At 35.2% G+C, this 20,422-nt stretch overlaps 1 protein-coding gene across 15 annotated transcripts in view; it reads right to left on the reverse strand.

The window, feature by feature from the left end:
* NEK7 (NIMA related kinase 7) overlaps nucleotides 1-20,422 on the reverse strand; it is a 158,453-nt gene that overhangs the window by 76,477 nt on the left and 61,554 nt on the right. For 14 of the 15 annotated variants that reach the window (XM_038541971.1, XM_038541968.1, XM_038541958.1 and 11 more), the window contains one exon: nucleotides 17,108-17,192. In XM_038541971.1, the coding sequence (XP_038397899.1) occupies nucleotides 17,108-17,164 (57 nt within the window). In that variant the 5' untranslated portion in view covers nucleotides 17,165-17,192. Of the gene's footprint in view, nucleotides 1-14,887; nucleotides 15,015-17,107; nucleotides 17,193-20,422 lie in introns of those variants that run through there. The other variant, XM_038541972.1, reaches the window with a different exon arrangement.

A 20,422-nucleotide genomic window follows, 5' to 3' on the forward strand; every position in this document is an offset into this window, starting at 1 on the left:
ATAATTACTGGGAGGAAGGCATTCAGTAAAAAGAACATGTTTACAATTTGGTTATCTGGTTACATCATGCTTAAGATAAAGTTTAAGACGCAGGCACATTAAAGAGGAGAATACTGGTTCAAAACCCATAAACCCTACGACTTTGAAACTGCTTGGCTTCGCGACAAGAGAACTGAGAAAGGGCATGGCTAATTCAGTACATAGCATCTTCTAAAATTACTGAAATAAAGACTACATACCCCACATAAGTAGTTTCAAACAGATGAATTTTGGGAAGAAGCCTTAAAACATAACTAGTTAACTTGTTTCTTGGTATTACTTTATCTCTTAATTACTAGCCGTAAGACACTCATAACTCTTGACTTAAAGGGCATAATTAAAACTGTTCTTGGAAGCATTTATATTACATTTTTGTGGTAAATTATTATGTTTAGCTTCATAACATTTTTGAATCTATGTACTAACAGGCTGTATTATAAAAGTATTCTGAGGGCAGCCCGGTGGCTCAGCGGTTTAGCGCCGCCTTCGGCCTGGGGTGTGATCCTGGAGACCCAGGATTGAGTCCCATGTTGGGCTCCCTGCATGGGGCCTGCTTCTCCCTCTGCCTTGTCTCTGCCTGCCTCTATGTCATAAATAAATAAATAAAATATTTTTTTAAAAAAAGTATTCTGAAATACCAGAAGCAAAAAATATTCAAAATTATAGATAATAATGAAGAAATCAAACCCTAGAGTGAATGAAGCTTTATCCTTAAACCTTAAATGTTTTATCCTTAAACCTTAAATGTTTCGGTTTCTTATTAATGCAGCTCTTGTTAATCTGAATGCACTCTAATCACGTAACACTAGATCTTGCTAACAAATTGGGATTCACTTCCTACATGTCAGTCTGTGTTTACCACGTCCTTCATATAAAACTTTTCTTTTTAAAATAAAATTCATTCCCCTCTGCTAGTGACTCTTATTCTCACAGGTGCAGACTCTTTACACAATGATTTCCTAGGACTAAATTAATTTCTTTAATTTGCTTTAAATTTGAAGGCAAGAATACTTAATGAGCAATGAGATAATTCAGGATAACATTATGATGACAATTCTCTCTCGGGAAATTAGAAGAGTCACAGCATGGACTCAATAAACTCTCCAGAGAGAAAATTATATCCTGATAATTCCTAGTGGTATTGTTATCAATGATCTAATATACAAGCCAGTATTAATTACAGTATTTAACATCATTAATAAGGTTTTCATTCATATTACCAATTATGCAAGTTAATAAACTGCTTTATATTTTACATTAATATTATTGGATACCTCCAAAATTTAAGAGTAACAAACTTCAAAATGCCCTTCAAGTTTATTTAGCAATAAAGCTCATGCTATGATCTTGAATATATTACTTATCACCAGACTACTCAAACTAGAATAGTCTTTTAACAATATTTAACACAACTCCATCAAATACTATTTTTTACACACTTCACTGAAAACCACAAAACAGGAAAACACCACGTGTACCAGCAAAGTCTAATGACCCATGCTTTTTTACATTTGAAAAATTATCTCCCTAAAATTTCTTGAAATATTTCAAAGGTAACCAATTCTTGAAGATATTAAGTCTTGGAGATTTGCAACCAGTTTGAACAATATGCCATTAATCATTATAACTGGCTTTTTATCAGAGGAGGAAATTCATTATAGCAAAAGAAAAATGAATGACCAAATAAACTAATTATCTAGTTAAACATTTGTAAGACCCTGGTATTTGTATCATTTAATCATCATTAGTTATACTACCTAGCATAATAATTAGTATATCTAAATTATGTAACCAAAAATACAATCTTTCTGACCTTATTATGAGCAGAATAGCTGATTAATGACAAAGATACTCCCATCTCTCCCACTCTCCCATGAGCATCACCAGCTATACCTGGTAAAATTAAATATGGGAGGAATACAGAGATAGAGACAGGGAGAAATAGAGGAAAGAGGTCTTCTAACATTTATTCATTTTTCCCACAAGTATTAACAGGGGAGGGGATATAAACAAATGAATACACAATACAAAAACAATAAAAAGTAAACAAACACGTAAGAGTATCTAATATTTATTCCACATACTCAAGTGCTATGCAGAGAAATATAATAGAGTGATATATTGAAAAATGAGTGGATGGTTATTTTAGATGGAGTAATTTAGGGATGACCTTACTGAGGAGGTGACATTTACACTGCAATTAAAAGACCACAGGAAAGGAAGCAGCAGAAAGAACATCTTGACATAGTGTCAAAGGAATTGCTGACAAATTGAATATGAGAAGTGAGGGACAGAGAAATCAAGGATAAATCACAGATTTTTGGCTTGAGCATGTAGATGGATCTTGATGCCATTTCCTGGGATAAACAAGATGAAAGGAGAGAGTTTGGGCAGAAGGTAGGCAATAAAAATGTAATAAAGATTATAATATGATATAAGAAGAACCAATGAGTAGAGAAACCCGTAGGCCAAGGAATAACTGGCAGAAAGCAGTCACTATCATAGTCATGGCTGACGTGGTCACCATGACTATCAACTAGTGAGCACTATGTACTGAACAGCATACTGCAGAAAGCTCCATGTCAACTCTATGAAGTAAAAAAAATATTATTCTTCTCATTTATTAATAAGTTTTATAGATGTCAAATAACTCACTCTCCCTCACATAGCTAGAAAGGGAGAGATCCAAGAATTCATCCTAGACCACCTGTCTTCACATCTCCTGCTCTCAACCACCACACTACCCAGCCAGTCCTTCTGTTTCCTTCCAGCAACTCTACAGATAAATGCTGGTGTTCCACAGGATACTATCCTTGGCCTTCTCTTCTTCTTTACTTGTTCACTCTGGGCAATCTAACTCATTGTTTAATCTCAATCATTTATTGGTTCTGGAAGTTTGTGTTGAATTGATTCCAGGTATCCCTCATACCCTCTATTGGACATTCTATCATAACTCTCCTAGAAACTCCTCCTCAATCCCCCCCTTGTTCTCCCTTGATCTACATCCCTTTGATCTATACTTAATGAGATCCAGTCAAGAAAGAAAAAGAAATAATGCATGATTAAGTTTATTTTATATAAATGTGGCTGATAAAAGAGGTACTTATCAAAATTTCTAAATATAAAAAATATTTGCTTTGTGAATATTTAAAGTGAGAAAGTTGAAACATTACCATAGTCATATGAAAAAAATCATAATATTCACATAGTAATGACATAAAGGAAGACAAAATATAAAGATATCCTAAAATGTACTAATTTTTAAACATTTTAATTCCAGTGTACCTAACATACAATGTCATATTCTTTTCAGATGTACAAAACAGTGACTCAACAATTCTATTTTTGCTCCAGGGCTCATTAAAGTAAGTGTACGCTGAATCCCCTTCACCTATTTCACCCATTCCCCCTCACTCCTCCCCTCTGATAACCATCTGTTTTTGTTCTATATAGGAAGAGTCTGTTCTTTGGTTCGTCCTCTCCCCCCCGCCTTTGTTTTGTTTCTTATAAATCATGTATGATTGAAATCCTATGGTATCTGTCTTTCTCTGATGGACTTATTTCACTTAGGATTAGACTTTCTAGATCCATCCATGTTGTTGCAAATACCAGGATTTCACTCTTCTTTATGGCTGAATAATATTCCATTATACATATATACCACCTCTTCTTTATTCATTCATCGATCCATGGGCATGTAGATTGCTTCCATAATTTGGTTATTGTAAATAATGCCACAGTAAACAGAAGGGTGCGTGAGTCCCTTTAAATCAGTGTTTTTGCACCCTTTGGGTAAATAGTAATTTGATTACTGGATCATGGGGTAATTCTATTTTTAATTTTTTGAAGAACTTCCATACCATCTTCCATAGTGGCTGCACCAATTTGCATTCCCACCAACATTTCAAAATGATTCCTGTTTCTCCATACCCTTGCCAACTGTTTTTTTTTTTTTTAATTTTTGCTATTCTGACAGGTGTGAGGTAGGATCTCATTGTGGTTTTGATTTGCATTTCCCTGATAATGAATGATGTTGAACAACTTTTCATGTGTCTGTTGGCCATCTGTATGTCTTCTCTGAAGAAATATCTGTTCATGTCTTCTGCCCATTTTTTAACTGAATTATTAGTTTTTGGGGAGTTGAGTTATATAAGTTCTTTGTATATTTTGGATACTCTTTATCAGATACGTCATTCGCAAATATCTGTTTCCATTCAGGTAGGCTGTCTTTTAGTTTTGTTTCCCTTGCTGGGCAGAAGCTTTTTATTTTGATGTGATCCCAATAGTTTATTTTTGCTTTTGTTTCCCTTGCCTCAGGAGACATATCTAGAAATGTCACAGAAATTACTACCTGTGCTCTCTTCTAGGATTTTAAGAGCTTCAGGTCTCACATTAAGGCCCTTATTAGTTCATTTTGAGTTTATTTTCATGTTTGGTATAAGAGTATGGGTCCAATTTCATTATTTTGCATGTTGCTGTCCAGTTTTCCCAATGCCATTTGTGGAAGGACTGTCTTTTTCCCATTGCATGTTCTTGCCTCCTTCATCCAAGATTAACATGATATAATTGGGGGTTTATTTTGGGGTTTTCTATTCCTTTGCATCGAACCATGTGTTTGTTTTTATGCCGGTACTATATTGTTTTGATTACTACAGATTTGTAATATAATTTGAAGTCTGGAATTGCGATACCTCCAGTTTTGGGTTTGTTTTTGTTTTCAAGATTCCTTTGTATATTCGAGGTCTTTTATGGTTCATACAAATTTGGGGTTGTTTGTTCTAGTTCTGTAATATTTTGGTATTTTGATAGGGATCGCATTAAATCTGTAGATGTAGCACAGACATTTTGACAATATTTGGTCTTTCAATCCATGAGCATGGTACGTCTTTTCATTTCTTTGTGTTGTCTTCAATTTCTTTCATCAGTGTTTATTAGTTTTCAGAGTACAAATCTTTCACCTCTTTGGTTAAGATTATTCCTAGGTATTTTATTATTTTGAGTGCAACTATAAATAGGACTGTTTTAATTTCTCTTTCCATTGCATTATTAGTGTATAGAAAAGCAAAAGATTTCTGTACATAAATTGTATATCCTACAACATTACTGAATTTGTTTATCAGTTCGAATAGTTTTTTGGTGGTCTTTAGGGTTTTCTATACATTGTATCATGTTATCTCCAAATGGGAAAAGTTTTACTTCTTCCTTACCAATTCTGATGCCTTTAATTCCCTTCTCTTGTCTGACTGCTGTGGCTATGACTTCAGTACCACTTTGAATAAAACTTGTAGGAGTGGACATCCTTGTCTGTTCCTGACCTTAGGGGAAAGCTGTTTTTTGGTCTGTTTGTTGTTTACTTGTTTGTTTACCAGTGAGCATGATGATTTCTCTGCATTGACTGAAATGATCATATGGTTTTTATCCCTTCTCTTATTGATGTGATGTACCACAATGGTTTGCAAATATTGAAGCACGCATGCATCCAAGAATAAATCCTACTTGACAGTGGTTGAATGACTTATTTTAACGTATTGTTTAATGTGGTTTGCTAATATTTTGGTCAAGAAATTTGCATCTGTGTTCCTCAAAAATACTGGCCTGTAACACTCTTTTTTGTTGTGCCTTTATGTGGTTTTGAAATCAGGGTAGTGCTGGCCTCATAGAATGATTTTGGAAGTTTTCCTTTCTCTTTTATTTCTTGGAATAATTTGAGAAGAATAAGTATTAACTCTTCTTTAAATGTTTGGTAGAATTCACTGGTGAAGCTGTTTGGTCCCAGACTTGTGTTTGTTGGGAAGTTTTGATTACTAATTCAATTTCTTTTTGGTAAGCGATCTGTTTAAATTTTCTATTTCCTCCTGTTTCAGTTTTGGTAGGTTATACATTCTAGGAATTTATCCATTTCTTCTAGACTATTCAGTTTGTTGGCATATAATTTTTCATAATATTCTCTTTCAATCCTTTGTATTTCTGTGCTCAGTTGTTATTTTTCTTTTGTTTCTGATTTTCTCTCTCTTTTGCTTTGTTTTGTTTGTTTTTTTAATGAGTCTGGCTAGAGTTTTATCAATTTTGTTGATCTTTTCAAAGAACCAGGCCCTGATTTCATTGAACGGTTCTATTATTTTTTAAGTTTCTACATCATTTCTTTATTATTTCCTTATGTTGGATTTGGGTTTTATTCTTTTTCTAGCTTCTTTAGGTGTAAGGTTAGGTTGTTTGAGATTTTTCTTGCTTCTTGAGGTAGGCATGGAATAGTATAAATTTCCCTCTTAACTGCTTTTGCTACATCCCAAAGATTTTGGGCTGTTGTCCAAATTTCATTTTCATTTGTCTCCATGTATTTTTTTTTATTTCCTCCTTGATTTTGGTTGACCCATTCATTGTTTCATAGCATGCTTATTTAACCTCCATGTATTTCTGCTCTTTCCAGATTTTCTTATGGTTGATTTCTAGTTTCATTGCACAGTGGTCAGAAGTTTAACTCTGATTTTTTGAAATCGTTGAGACTTCCTTTGTGACCTATTCTAGAGAATGTTCTGTATGGACTTGAAAAAAATGTGTATCCTGCTGTTTTAGGAGAATATTATGAATTTATTTATTGAATCCATCTGGCCCAGTGTGTCAAAGCCAGTTTTCTTGTTGATCTTCTGTTTAGATAATCTTTCCATTGATTTAAGTAGGTTTAAAAGTCCTCTACTATTATCGTATTATTACCAATTAGTTCCTTCATTTTTTTGTATATATATATTTTTTTCTTATTGAAGTTCAATTTGCCAACATACAGTATAACACCCAGTGCTCATCCCATCAAGTGCCCTCTTCAGTGCCTGTCACCCAGTCACCCCATCCCACCTCTCCTTCCACTTCCCCTTGTTCGTTTCCCAATTAGTTCCTTTATATTTATTAATTAACTCTTTTATATATTTGGGTGCTCCCATGTTGGGTGCATAAATATTTACAATTGTTATGTCTTCTTGTTGGACTGTTTGATAAACTGTTCTTCTTTGTCTCTGGTTATAGTCTTTGTTTTAAAATCAATTTTGTCTGATATAAGTTTTGCTACCTCAACTTTCTTTTCACATCAGTTTGCATCATATATATTTCTCTATCCCCTTACTTTCAAATTGCAAGTGTCTTCAGGTCTGAAATGAATCTCTTATGGGCAGCATATAGATGGGTCTTGTTTTTATACCCATTCCATCATCCTACATCTTTTGATTGGACCGTTTAATTTAGTCCATTTACATTCAAAGTAATTATTGATAGGGATATATTTATTTTCATTTTGTTACTGGTTTTTGGTTTTTGTAGATCTTCTCTGTTCTTTTCTTCTCTTGCTCTTTTTTCTCACAAGTTTTCTTTCTTTAGTGATACACTTGAATTCCTTTCTCTTTATTTTTTCATTATCTATATTGATTTTTGATTTGTGGTTACCATTAGGTTTGTAATCTTCTGCACAGAGCAATCTATCTTAAGTTAATGGTTGTTTTAAGTTTGAAACCATTCCGTATTCTAGGCTGTATCTCCAAGAGCTGTTTATTGTGCTGTCTCTTGAAGGGTGGGGAAATCAGCTTCCTACGCATTCTAGGCTCTCTCAGAGCTGAGCCTACTGATTTTTAAAATTCCAGGCTTTAAGTACTGCTGCTTGAATGGACTCAGTAAATTTGGCCACTCTGACTTTCAATGCCAAATGCTATGGGAGTTATCTTCACCCTGCAGGCTTCCCAGTGTGACAGTCAGTCTATTTCTCACTATGCTCACCCTGACCATGCCTGTGGTTCCCTCCCTCCCACAGGGTTTAGCTTCTCCACTGCATCTCTGCCCTTCCTACCCTCGTCAATGTGGCCTCTTCTACTTAGTTGTTTGTTCTGTCAGTTTGGGTTGTTTTCTGGGTATTTACACTGATATGAGTGCTATCTAGTTGTATCCATGGTACAAGGTAAGTTTAGGGTCCTCTTACTCTGCCATCTTCCCTGGAAGTAACATGACTGAATTCTAACAAATAGAACCCATAATTCAATGTTGCTCTTCAAAACAGGTACCATGGTAGGATATAAACTTACTCCAGGAAGGCTTCTAATACTTCAACTAGGTTTGAAATTCCTTCTTTAGAATTGTAACCTGTTTGTGAACCATATGAAAATTATTGATCTTATTTTAGAAGATAACCCATTTTGGTCAAAAGAAAAAAACCAACACTACTTACTTTTTTCATTAAGTAAATACAAATTCTTGGCTCCAAAGTATTTTGGAACACTTCTGCATATCAAATATACCCTCAAAAATGGAATGATTTTCATCACTGTAATTATTAATTATATATTTCAGGCACTGAATGCAGTTCCAAATAAAAGTGGAAAACTATTTTAATTAACGTTGGGCTCATCTTTCCCAAATCACTCTAAACAGATTGCTCAAAGTGAAAGACAGCAAATGAAAGAATCTGTAAAAAAAAAAAAATATATATATATATATTTATTTATGTATTTATTTATTTATTTTAGGGAGTGGGGGTGGGGAGGAGAGCACAAAGGGGAGGGGCAGAGGGAAAGGAAGAGAGAATCCAAAGCAGACACCATGCTGAGTGCAGAGCCCAATGTGCAGCTCAATCTCACCACCTTGAGATCATGCCCTGAGCCAAAACCAAGAGTCAGACACTTTACCAACTATACCACTCAGGTGTCTCAGATGAAAGAATCTTTACTGTATTCTTATGTTTTTAAATCATCTAACTTCCTCAAAGTATTTCCTTTAAAATTTGAGGAACACTTACCCCTAGGTAGGTAAACATGAACAATCTAAATTCAAAATTAAACCAAACTTCAAATATTTTGAAATTATTTCTCATTACAACATAGTCTTCTAAAATAACTCTGAAGTTACTAAAATCTATAGAATATTAACATAATATAGTTTGATTAATATTTAGCTGGTAAAGAAGTATAAGTTAACTTTCATTTAGAGATTAATTCATTCACCCAACATTACTGAGTAGCAATTATCTACTATCATTGACATAAAACATGGTCCACAAAAGTGAACACTGCATTGCTGATATAACATGTTCTTTTTTTTTAAATTAAAATATAATTGCTGTACAATGTTATGTTAGTTTCAGGTTTATAACATATTAATTCAACAATTCTATACACTACTCAATGCTCACCACAATATGTATAGTCACCATCTGTCACCAACATTATTACAATATTACTGGCTATATTCCGTATCCAGTACTTTTCATCTCTGTGACTTACTTATTTTATATAACTAGAAATTTGTACTTCTTAGTCTCTTCACTTATTTTGTCCATCCCCTCACCTACTTCCCCCTCTGGCAACCACCATTTGTTCTCTGTTTTTAAGAGTTTGTTTTTTGATTGTTTGCTCATTTGTTCTGTTTTTCAGATTCCACATATAAGTGAAATCATATGGTATTTTTCTTTCTCTACTGGACTTATTTCATTTAGCATAATACCCTATAAGCCCATTCACAATGTCATAAATGGCAAGATCACACCCCATCTTCTTTATCCATACACCTATAAATGAACACTTGGGTTGTTTTCATATGTTGGCTATTATAAATAATGCAATAAACATTGTTTTTTTGCAATATAAATATAGGGATGCATGTATCTTTTCGAAGTATAACCTTATTTATGGGAAGCATATTAGTATATGGAACTACCCAATAATCACTATATTTCTGAGAGTAATTTTTTGTTGTCTTCCAAATTATACACTTCCTATACTGTAACACTTTCCCTAGTATCTCTATCATGAAATGTAGCTTACATAACATTATAATGAGGCTTTATGCTCATTATGTTCCATTAATGACTAAATATCCTTGAATACCATTACCTAGCTACCTTAGACTTTGAGGTGAAAGCATGGTATAAGCAAGATATGACTGAATCTGAGTCCAAAATAAGAAATGATACAAATCATAGTTGGAGAAATAAAGGAGACCAGAAGATGCAAGACAATACATCATATAAGAAAATGCAGAATTCACCCCAAGAGCAATAGAAAGCAACCCTTTAAGGAGCATAAGATAATGCAATGTACACTTTAAAAGGATAACTCACGCTACAATGTAAAGAATGGACTAGAAATGGTAAAGTGAAAGGTAAAGAGCTCAGTTACAAGTTTCTGCAATAATCTGTAAAAGATGAAAACAATCTAAACTAGAATGGCATAGTCAGGAAATAGAGAATTAGCAGATCAATAGCTTTTTTAGGAAATAAAAAAAAAAATCAAGAGAACATGGAGATTGCCTAAAAATAAGATATTAGATTCCCTTGTTTGTAGTTTGGTAACCAGATGGATAGTGGTAATAATTACAAGCAAAAATCAACCTTGGACAAAATATAATAAATTTCATCTTGAAGACTAGGAGCTTGAGGTACCTATAAAAATATCAAGAGTCATGGTGATTAAGATCAAACTGGCCAGGAAACGTATGAGGAGCTTTCTCTGTGAAAGCTAAAGAATTACTAGCTTGGAGTCAGACAACCTTGGGTCAAATCTCAGCTCTACCACTTCCTAGCTATGTTACCATAGTCAAATCAATTCGTCTGAGCCTCCATCTCTTATTTGTTAAGTGTGAAAAATAATGTTTCATATATTATCTATCAGAAATAAATGAAGCAATGTATTCAAAACGCTTAGCACAAGGTAGTTATATTGTAGGAATTCGATAATCGGTAGGTGCCAATAGTAGCGGCGGTATCACTACCCTGGACAAAAGCAGGATGAAGGTGGTAAGACAGTGAATCAGGTGGTCAAGTTTTCAACTAACATGAGGGGTGATGAGGAGGGCAGAAGATAACAGCTATCAGAAAGATGAAAATTCTTTAGATGGGGAGCAGAAGGCTCAGTATAGCTTGTTTCACCACTTCCTACTCCTCCCCCCAAAAAAGATGTGGTGCTCAGAGTTACTGTGGATAGAAAAGGCTGCTGTTGCTTGTTCCTGATCCTTATGGTTTATGGCTATTAGAGAACAAGTAGCCTCTACTTGAGAGGGTTATGGGGAAAAAGCAGTGTCCTTGGGGGAAAGGGGTACATTCCAGTTAAAAAAAAAAAAAAGAAGTAAAAAAAAAAGCTGACTAAGAAATGAGGGATGTAGGTGGAACCTCATATAATGAAACAGAAATTCTGTAGGTATTTGCACATTTTAATATTCTTATTCAAAAAAGTAGTGCTTCAAAAGAGAAAACTGATTTCATGCCAAGTTTATATTCATTCAACAAATATTTACTGAATGTCTATTCTGTGCCTGGATGCCATTCTAGGGACTAGGGATAAAGGTTATATCTTAGGAGAACAATGACAACGAACAAAATAAAGAATAATAAGGTGATAAATTCTATGAAGAAAAATACGACAGCAATGGCATACTGGGTTGGCGTGAAATTTCAATTTTCATTTAATGATCCCAGAAGTGGTATTTAAATATATACTTGAAGAAGATGAGTGAGCTGATGAGAAATTACTAGAAGGTTTTAAACAGTCATAATTTGACTATAATGTTATATTTTATATTTAAATTTTGTAGAATTTTGTAATGGCTTCTGTGTTGAGAGGAGTAAAGAGAGGCAAGGGTGGAAGCAGAGACCAAGTAGGAGGCTATCACAGTAAGGTATGTGAAAAACTAAAATAATTTTGACCACAGTGGTAGCAGAGAGTAAGAAGTATTCCAATTCTAAATATTTTTTAAATAATTTTGACCACAGTGGTAACAGAGAGTAAGAAGTATTCCAATTCTAAATATTTTTTAAAGTCAGAGCCTATGGGATCTGTTAACAGGTTAGATGTAAAATGACAGGGATGGGCGGTAGTCTGGAATGTCCCTAAAAATTTTAGCCTAGCAACTGAAAGAATGGACTTCCCACTAATTGTGATAGAGAAGGCTGTAGACAGAACAGTTTTAGGATGAATATTCAGAGGTCAGTTTCAGATATGTTAGAGTTGAGACATGCAAATCTGTTTTCAAGTATGCAAGTGGATACATGAGTTTGGAATTCAGGACAGAGGTCTGGGTTGAGACATAAATTTGAGAGGCACCAGCATAAGATCATATTTAGAATCCTGAACTGTTAAGAGGTTCAGAAGAGGAGGAGAAATTAGCAAAAGAGGGAACACCAAGACAAGCAAAAAACAAAGTTCTTGGAAGCTAAGCAGGGAACAGGCTTCAAAGAAAAAGTATGATCAACTCTAACAAATGCAGCTGATAGTCAGGAAGATGAGGCCTGAGGACAGACAGCTGGACAGGGCAACAATGGGAAGCACAATCCTGGCAAGAGCAGTTTCAGCAGCATAGTCAGGGAGAAAGCACTACTGGAGTACATTTCAGAGAGTGAAAGGAGAAATGAGACAAAACTACAAATAAATCTTTCTAGGAACTTTGCAATAAAAGGCAGCAGAGAAATAGGTCAATAGCTGTGGAGAAGGAGGACTTCAAACACTGTTTTTTGAGTTGCTTTGGTTTGGTTTGTTGTTTGATGGAAGAAGTAACAGCACAATCATATATAATGGGAAGGACTCAGTAAAGAAAGCGGAAATAAGCAGGGGATGGAAATGAGATCTGGTGCTCATGGGAGAGCTGGCCTTTGAGAACAACTGGCTCAGTTCATCTGATAACAGAAAAGGCAGATCACATGAGTACAGATTCTGGAAGATATCCATGGCAGGAATCTGTGGGTGATCTCTTCTGATTCAGTTTTTCTTTAAGTAAAGTAGGAAGCAAGGGTGTTAGCTGAGAGTGAGAATAGGGAACAAAGTATTGGGGGCTGAGGAGAGAAAAGATGAAGTAGTCACTGAGGAGCCGGGTGAGCCGGATATGGCTGCTGACACATATAATTAAGGGTTACTTGATGTTCATGGTCATGAACTGAAACTATGGCAAGAGTCTTCTTTCCTTAAAATAGCTGCTGCTCATTCTCCTCTGCCTTTACCAATAAAGTTATTCAATGAATTAAACTGTGAAAAGGAGAATATTACACCTAAAGTTGTAAAAAAAAAAAAAAACGCCTCAAAATAGAAGCCCTATTCAATGCTGTATGATAGGTACCTTGGCAAAATCAATTTATCATAATAAATTAAATGAGGACTTCACAAAGAAATTCTATAAGCTAAAGAGAGGGACTCCTGGGTGGCTCCACAGACGTTGAGCATCTTCCCATGTTGAGCATCTGCCTTTGGCTCAGGGCGTGATCCTGGAGTCCCCGGATCAAGCCCCACGTCAGACTCTCTGCATGGAGCCCACTTCTCTCTCTGCCTATGTCTCTGCCTTTCTGTATCTCTCTCATGAATAAATAAATAAAATCTTAAAAAAAAAAAAAAAAGATAAGCTAAGAGGAGAAGGTAATATAGTTACCATGTCTAAAAATCCTACCCACTCAGTAGAGTCCACAGGGGACTGCTTCACTCTGGCCCACAACACACTTTGATCACTAGTCTGACATTCTATGAGGTAAATCTCCTCTCACCTCTCCATACTCCTTCCACAGAGATGCAAAACTAAAGTGGATTGTAGTTTGGGCTGCCATGAAGCTTAAAGGAATGGTCAGTCTACCTTACTGCTTGGATTGGAAAACTGCAAAACCAGATTCTCATATCTTCCAAGCTGTAAAATAAAGACTATTTTTCTACCTGTAGATGTGGGATGCTTTCCCTCCTTAATAGGTAGCCAAAGCATAACAGCAGATATCTACAAATTAACAAATAATAATTATAATCTAAGCCCCGAAGATTATAATTAAAATTATTCCTCCTTCTAATCAGCCCCAGAAATTAGATTTGTACCAATTAATAATTGTTTATATTTAAATTTAGGATAAAAATGTGAATGTACCATAGCCCTCTTCAATCAATGACCACTAATTAAAATACTCAAAAAAGTTAGTTATAAATTTCCCTTGTTTCAAATTAGTCTCATAGTAGAAAGTAAACATTTTACTATTTATCTGTCAACATCTTGTACACAGTCTGTATTTTTTTTTAAGAAGTTCAGCCCAATCCATTGTTCCACAAATAAGAGTCCTAAAGCAATGAGAATACATAGAATAAAAATCTAGTCAAAATTCCCTTGCAGTATCTTCTAGGCTTTAGTGGAAGGAATCAAAGGAGAGAAGAAGGAAGGAAAAGAAGGTAAGGGAAAAAATGGAAGCTGATAGAACAAATTTTCCCTAAGTTCAAGAGAATGACAGTAATACAAAAACACATTTGAAGAGATACCTAAATCTCACAATCTAAAAAGAGAAAGAAAGAAAGAAAGAAGAAAGAAAGAAAGAAAGAAAGAAAGAAAGAAAGAAAGAAAGAAAGAAAGAAAGAAAGAAACTCCTATACTAAAAATGAGACCAGATATTATGCATCATGGGGTTAGAGTATTCATCTCGGAACAAGGAAAGATATGCCAAGAATATACATCACTCATCATTGTAACAGGGCATAATTGGTATTTGACACTCAGAAAGCTGACTTCCCTGGATTTCTGTTTATGTCCACATCATATTAGCATTACAAAAGTGAAAGAAGTCACTTGGCTAACCATATGTTGCCATATCACCCCGGTTATTCAGGCCAATGGCCTGGAACAAAACAAAAGAAGCTTGTCAACCCCGAGCACACTGTCCTTTCCCAGCCCTTTAAAATAACGCTGCTGAGAGCGGTAACATTCTTCAAAGACTTAATAAGCAGTAACGCCTATAAGCTCTTGTCAGGTAATCTTTCTTTCACTATCTCACACTATCAGTCTGAATGCAGGGATGGGGAGTGGGGGGGACAAAATCCTTCTCCCTTCCCCCCACCTGCCACAGACAGCTAGGACCTGGGATGACACTTGCCTGCTTCCAACAGGGCGAGAGGTCCACCCACACAGGAGCAGCAGCAGGAGGCACAAGCTAAAGCGAACAGTGTGAAAAGAGATGCAGAACCACGTATATAATCTGGAAATTTATGCTGTGTGGCAGCCTGTGTCTCATAGGAAAACAATGACTTTCATTTTTGCCTCCTACTGCCACTCCGACCTTTCTTGGTTGGTGACTCAGTAGGAGGCAAAAATGAAAGTGCTTTTTTTCTCCCCCCTTTGAAACTTACGGCTGTTCCAAACTGTGGATTTCAAAATCATAACATGAACTGCCTAATTTTCAGAACTGCTTCTTTTACGGTCTTCACTAGAAACAATAGACTGTGAAACAATAGTGTTGGCCTTGATGTGTAAAACTGGCTCTAGGATTCTATCTTAGAATCTATCTATCTTAAGTTTCTATCTATCTGAATACTTAGAAGTTGCTTAATACAATCTCGGGAATTTATGACCAGAGCACAAAACATGGACAGATTTTAAAAAAACAAGCATCTTGAAATTAAACTACTGGACACTGTGTATTAACTAACTGGAATTTAAACCTTAAAAATAAAGAAATTAAAGTATTTGCCTTACTTTAAGCTAAAGGGTCTCTTTTCTGAATACAGAGAATTCAGGTAAGTATAACAAAGAAAAGCAATGTAAAATTCAGTTAGGTAAAGGGCTAATCTAAACATCTTAATTTGAAGGAGTCCCTGGTTGGCTACAATTACGTATTCTTACTGAGGCCCTGCTCCACATGAGGAAGGGCAGTACCACAGGGCACCCAAAGTAAGAGACAGTCCTCTTCCTCAAGGAGGGTTTAACCCAATAGAGGTAAGAAAATGTCCACAGAGAACACAAAGGTGTCCGAACTACCAGAAGACATGCAAAGAATGTGTATCATCAGGCTTCCAAGAAAAGATATTACATTCAGAAAATCAGAAATAGCTTCATGATAGAAATGGCATTTTAGGTGGTGCTGGAAAGATGAGCAGGTTTTCAAAAACCGGAGAGAAAAATGAGGGTGCAAACTGAACAAAATCACAGAGGCAGAAAAGGTAGTTTATGTGTATGCAGTACTTTCTGAACTGTGTTTTAGATACCAATCTGGGAGAGGTCAATAGGTGTGCTTAAAAAAAGGGGTCCCACAGTCAAATAAGGGTGAAAAACACTACACCCTAGGTCCTCCTCTTTGAAATTTAAAATGTGCTTCATAAAATTAGAATAAGAAAGTCTCTGAGCAAGGATGGTCAAAAAGTAACTGTCAGTACAAGTCCCCCCAAACCTGTATGACTACACAACTCATTTTTTTAAATTTTATTTATTTATTCATGAGAGATACACACAGAGAGAGAGAGAGAGGCACAGACATAGGCAGAGAGAGAAGCAGGCTCCATTCCATGCAGGGAGCCTGACGTGGAACTCGATCCCGGGTCTCCAGGACCACACCCGGGACTGAAGGTGGCGCTAAGCCACTGAGCCACGCGGGCTGCCCTACACAACTCATTTGAAAGAACATCCATCAATTCTTCAATTTCAGAATTACTATATAAGCGAAACTGAGGTAAGATAAGCAGAGTAAATTTGAGACTATTACAGAATGCATCAAACAAAAATCAAAAACTGTGGCTTTTATGAATGCCTACAAAAATGAGGTTTTGCCCCTCCATGGGGGTATTTATTATTTCAAAGATATCATTACATATTGAGCTTAATGGCAAGCTTTGTATAAAACATTCTTTTTTCTTCCTTTTGTTACCAAAAAAAACAAGCAACCACCTAACAGAAGAAATATACTACTCGTCAGAGAACATGAGAAAAGTAGCAATAATGCAAGGCGGTTGTGGGTAAGGCAGGATCAGTCAGTCCAAGCAAAGACAGGCAACAAATACACAGTCACCTCCACAAGCTGGGCACAGCCTCACCTGTGTTCTTTTTTTTTCCCGTAAGTCTATTATTAACTCTCAAAGCCTACAGGTCTTTGATTCAATTAAAGCAAAAATCTAAAGTTCCTCTCTTTTTTTTTTAATGTTCATACATGAGAACTAAGTATTCTAAAACACTACTTAAAAATATACACAACTCTAAAACTTGGACATGCATAATTAGCACTTTTTTGGCTTATTTCCCTAAAGGAACTGTAATTTTATTTACACACACACACACACACACACACACACACACACACACACCAGCCTTCATTAGACCAAGTTACCTGGGGTTGGAACTGGGGAACAGGTGGCCCTTGCATTCCTTGTGATTGCTCATCCATTGTCTGAAGCAACTGGAACTTTAGAACTCTGCAAAAACATAAAGTTGAAATGTAAATAATGTCATCATTACCAAGTCTTTTTGCTCATCATATGCCCCAGACTTATATTCAATTAGGTTTAACCTAGTTTTTCAAAAAGTATCCATTAAGATATCCCATACTCTTATAACTGTCATTTGCTAAATCCAAAGCTCTGTTCAGCTAACACAAATAGTATGCACTCTCTCAACTAAGTCCATTTCTCCATAGTAGTATTATGTCCTTAGAAAATCCTATTTTGTGAGATGAAATTCTCTCCTTTCCATTATACCTTAGAGACCAAACAGGCTTCCACTTCCCCTTGCCAAGATGCGAAGACAATTACCATGATAAGCTTCCCATAAATGTGGTAAATGTTATACACTAAAATGCATCCCACCTTCATATTCTAAAAATGTTAGTACTTTTGTTATGTATATCCAAATATATAAAAAATATATATAATTCTTACTGTAATTTTTAGGTTTAAGCTTAAAAGGCCAGTCTTCCTACAAGGGTGTTTATCTTTTTACACATACATTGCTTGTAATTAAAAATATCCATCCATTAACTCAGTAAACATAAGCTGAAAACTAATTCTGTATCACCTACTGCACAAGGCTCAAGAATTGAAGGACAAACAAGACACAGCTATTGCCCTACCCAACACTTTTTCTCCACAATGTCAAGAGTATTTCTAGGTTCCTTATAAATGTTATTTTGTAACTAAAATATAACTTATGGGTTTAAAAAAAAAAAAAACTAGGATCCATTTAAATGGGATTAACAGAGAAACTAAAACACATCCTCATTTCATTATATTCTTTAAAAAGCAGTTAAAAAAATGGATCATTTGTATTATAAATATTTCCTTCCATTCTGTAACTTGTCTTTTTTAAAACCTTTCTAATGGCATCTTTCAATTAACTAACGAACAGAAATTCATAAATTTAATATAGTCTAATCAATCTTTTCCTTTACAATATCATTGTGTACTATTTAAGAATTAGTTCCCTAGGATCCCTGGGTGGCGCAGCGGTTTAGCGCCTGCCTTTGGCCCAGGGCGCGATCCTGGAGACCCGGGATCGCATCCCACGTCAGGCTCCCGGTGCATGGAGCCTGCTTCTCCCTCTGCCTATGTCTCTGCCTCTCTCTCTCTCTCTTTCTCTCTCTCTCTCTCTCTGTGACTATCATAAATAAATAAGAAAAAAAAAAAAAAAAAAAAGAATTAGTTCCCTAATCTAATATCTCATAGTTCTAACATAAGCCTTACTGTTTTATCTTTCACATTTAGATCTATAACTGACCTGGAATTAAATTTTTGTATGACACAAGGTAAAGTCAATATTTAGGTTTTTTTCTATATGGATATCCAATTGATTTCACATCATATATTGAAATAGTCTTTACTCCACCTCCCACTACACTACTATGTCATCCTTGCCATATATCAAAGGACACCATACTTACATAAATTCATACACACACACACACACACACACACACTGCAACCTTGCTAAATTCATTTATTCAAGTAGATTTTTGGAGATTCTTGCCCCATTGTAATGACTAGAACTTCCAGTACAATGAACCTAAGTAGAGAGCAAACATCCTTTTATGATTCCTTTCAGGGTTGGGGAGGAAAGATTTTCTGTCACCCTTCATGGTTCTTCTAGCTGCTGTAAGAATCAAATTGACATGAGACAGGTTAACAGGAGAAAGGTTTGATAACATATATATCTTCCATATACATAGGAGCAACTCAGGGAAATTGAGCAGCTCCCCAACCTGGTCAAAGCCATCAACTTAAATACTGCCTTCAGCCAAAGACAAAGATGTTGGGAGTCATTTGTGGGAAGTTACCAGGAAAAGCACAGTAAACAACATAGTAAGGTTGCTATGCAGATTTAACTCACTGCCATCTCTAGGAATTTCTCATCAATTTCTAGGAATTGAGTCAAACCCTCTTTCTGGTACAGCAAGGGAGACCTCTTATAAATGGGAGCTTTTTCTTATAAATGTCTCATACAAAAGGATAATTTATAGTTGGTTCTTAGAGCTTTTCCTGTGTTTGCAGTATCGTTAACCAGCTTAAAATAATCAATATGTCAAAGACATATATCTTAGAAAAATATGGTCCCTTCACATTAATAATGTAAGATGTACATTTTTCGTAGATGTCTTAATTTATCAGGTTGAGACACTGTCTTCTATTCTTACTTTGCTAAAATATTTTTTAAAAAATAGATGTTAAATTTCTGTCAAATGCTTTTTCTGTATCTGAGATGATTATATAGCTTTTTTTGTTTGTTAAAATGTTGAAGTATGGTGACTCATTTTTTAATGTTAAGCTGGTATTCATTTCTGAGATGAACTTCATTTGGTCATGATATATAATCATATTTATCTATTTTTGGATTGGATTTTATATACTGTTAGATCCAAGGAGGGGAGGAGAGGAAAGGAGAAAGAGAACTCTGGTAATGAATTAAAATCTTTTACTGTGAAATCCAAATCATTAAAATCAGCATTTCATATCTAGTGTCCCACAGTGTCCCACATCTAGTATCACAAAATACTCCGTGAAAAAAAGGGTTTCCAGGTCAAAGACCTCTACGAAATACTACTTACAATATAAATCACTACTAGAGCCTCATAATAAATAATGGGATTTTAAAGGATCCAAGCATGCCTGCAGCTGATAAAAAACAAACTCTTTTAAAACCTCACTTATGTTTAACTTAATCATAAAATGCTTTCTTTGTGTAACATTTTCTAATATCCCACAATTTGACTAATCCTAAGAGCACAGTTGAGAAATTTGTGCTAGCTTATAATATAATAAAGTGGACTTTATCATACCTATCAATGAATGACAATGTCGAAGTCAACAAAATTATGAAGGAAGGAAGCCAAAGTAAAACAAAACAAAACACCAAAACCAAAAAACCATAAAAATCAAAGAAACCATATAAGTGATTTAACCTAACACTCTGCATAACAGAGTATTCATTTCTACAGTATCCTTGACAAAGGTCAAAATGCCTATGCTTAGAAATTTAACATCTGTATGAAATTCTCGTATTTCGTGTAAGCTTAATATGTACAATGAATAAAAAGCAACAAAATTTTCTTTGCATAATATCTAACATGGTTCTATGCGTCACTAGATTCTTAATGCTATTACAAAAGAATGTGTCAAGGCTTATATACTTCATACCATTATCATATTATCAAATG

This window comes from Canis lupus, chromosome 7 (assembly GCF_011100685.1).
Source record: "Canis lupus familiaris isolate Mischka breed German Shepherd chromosome 7, alternate assembly UU_Cfam_GSD_1.0, whole genome shotgun sequence".
Classification (NCBI taxonomy): Eukaryota; Metazoa; Chordata; class Mammalia; order Carnivora; family Canidae; genus Canis; species Canis lupus.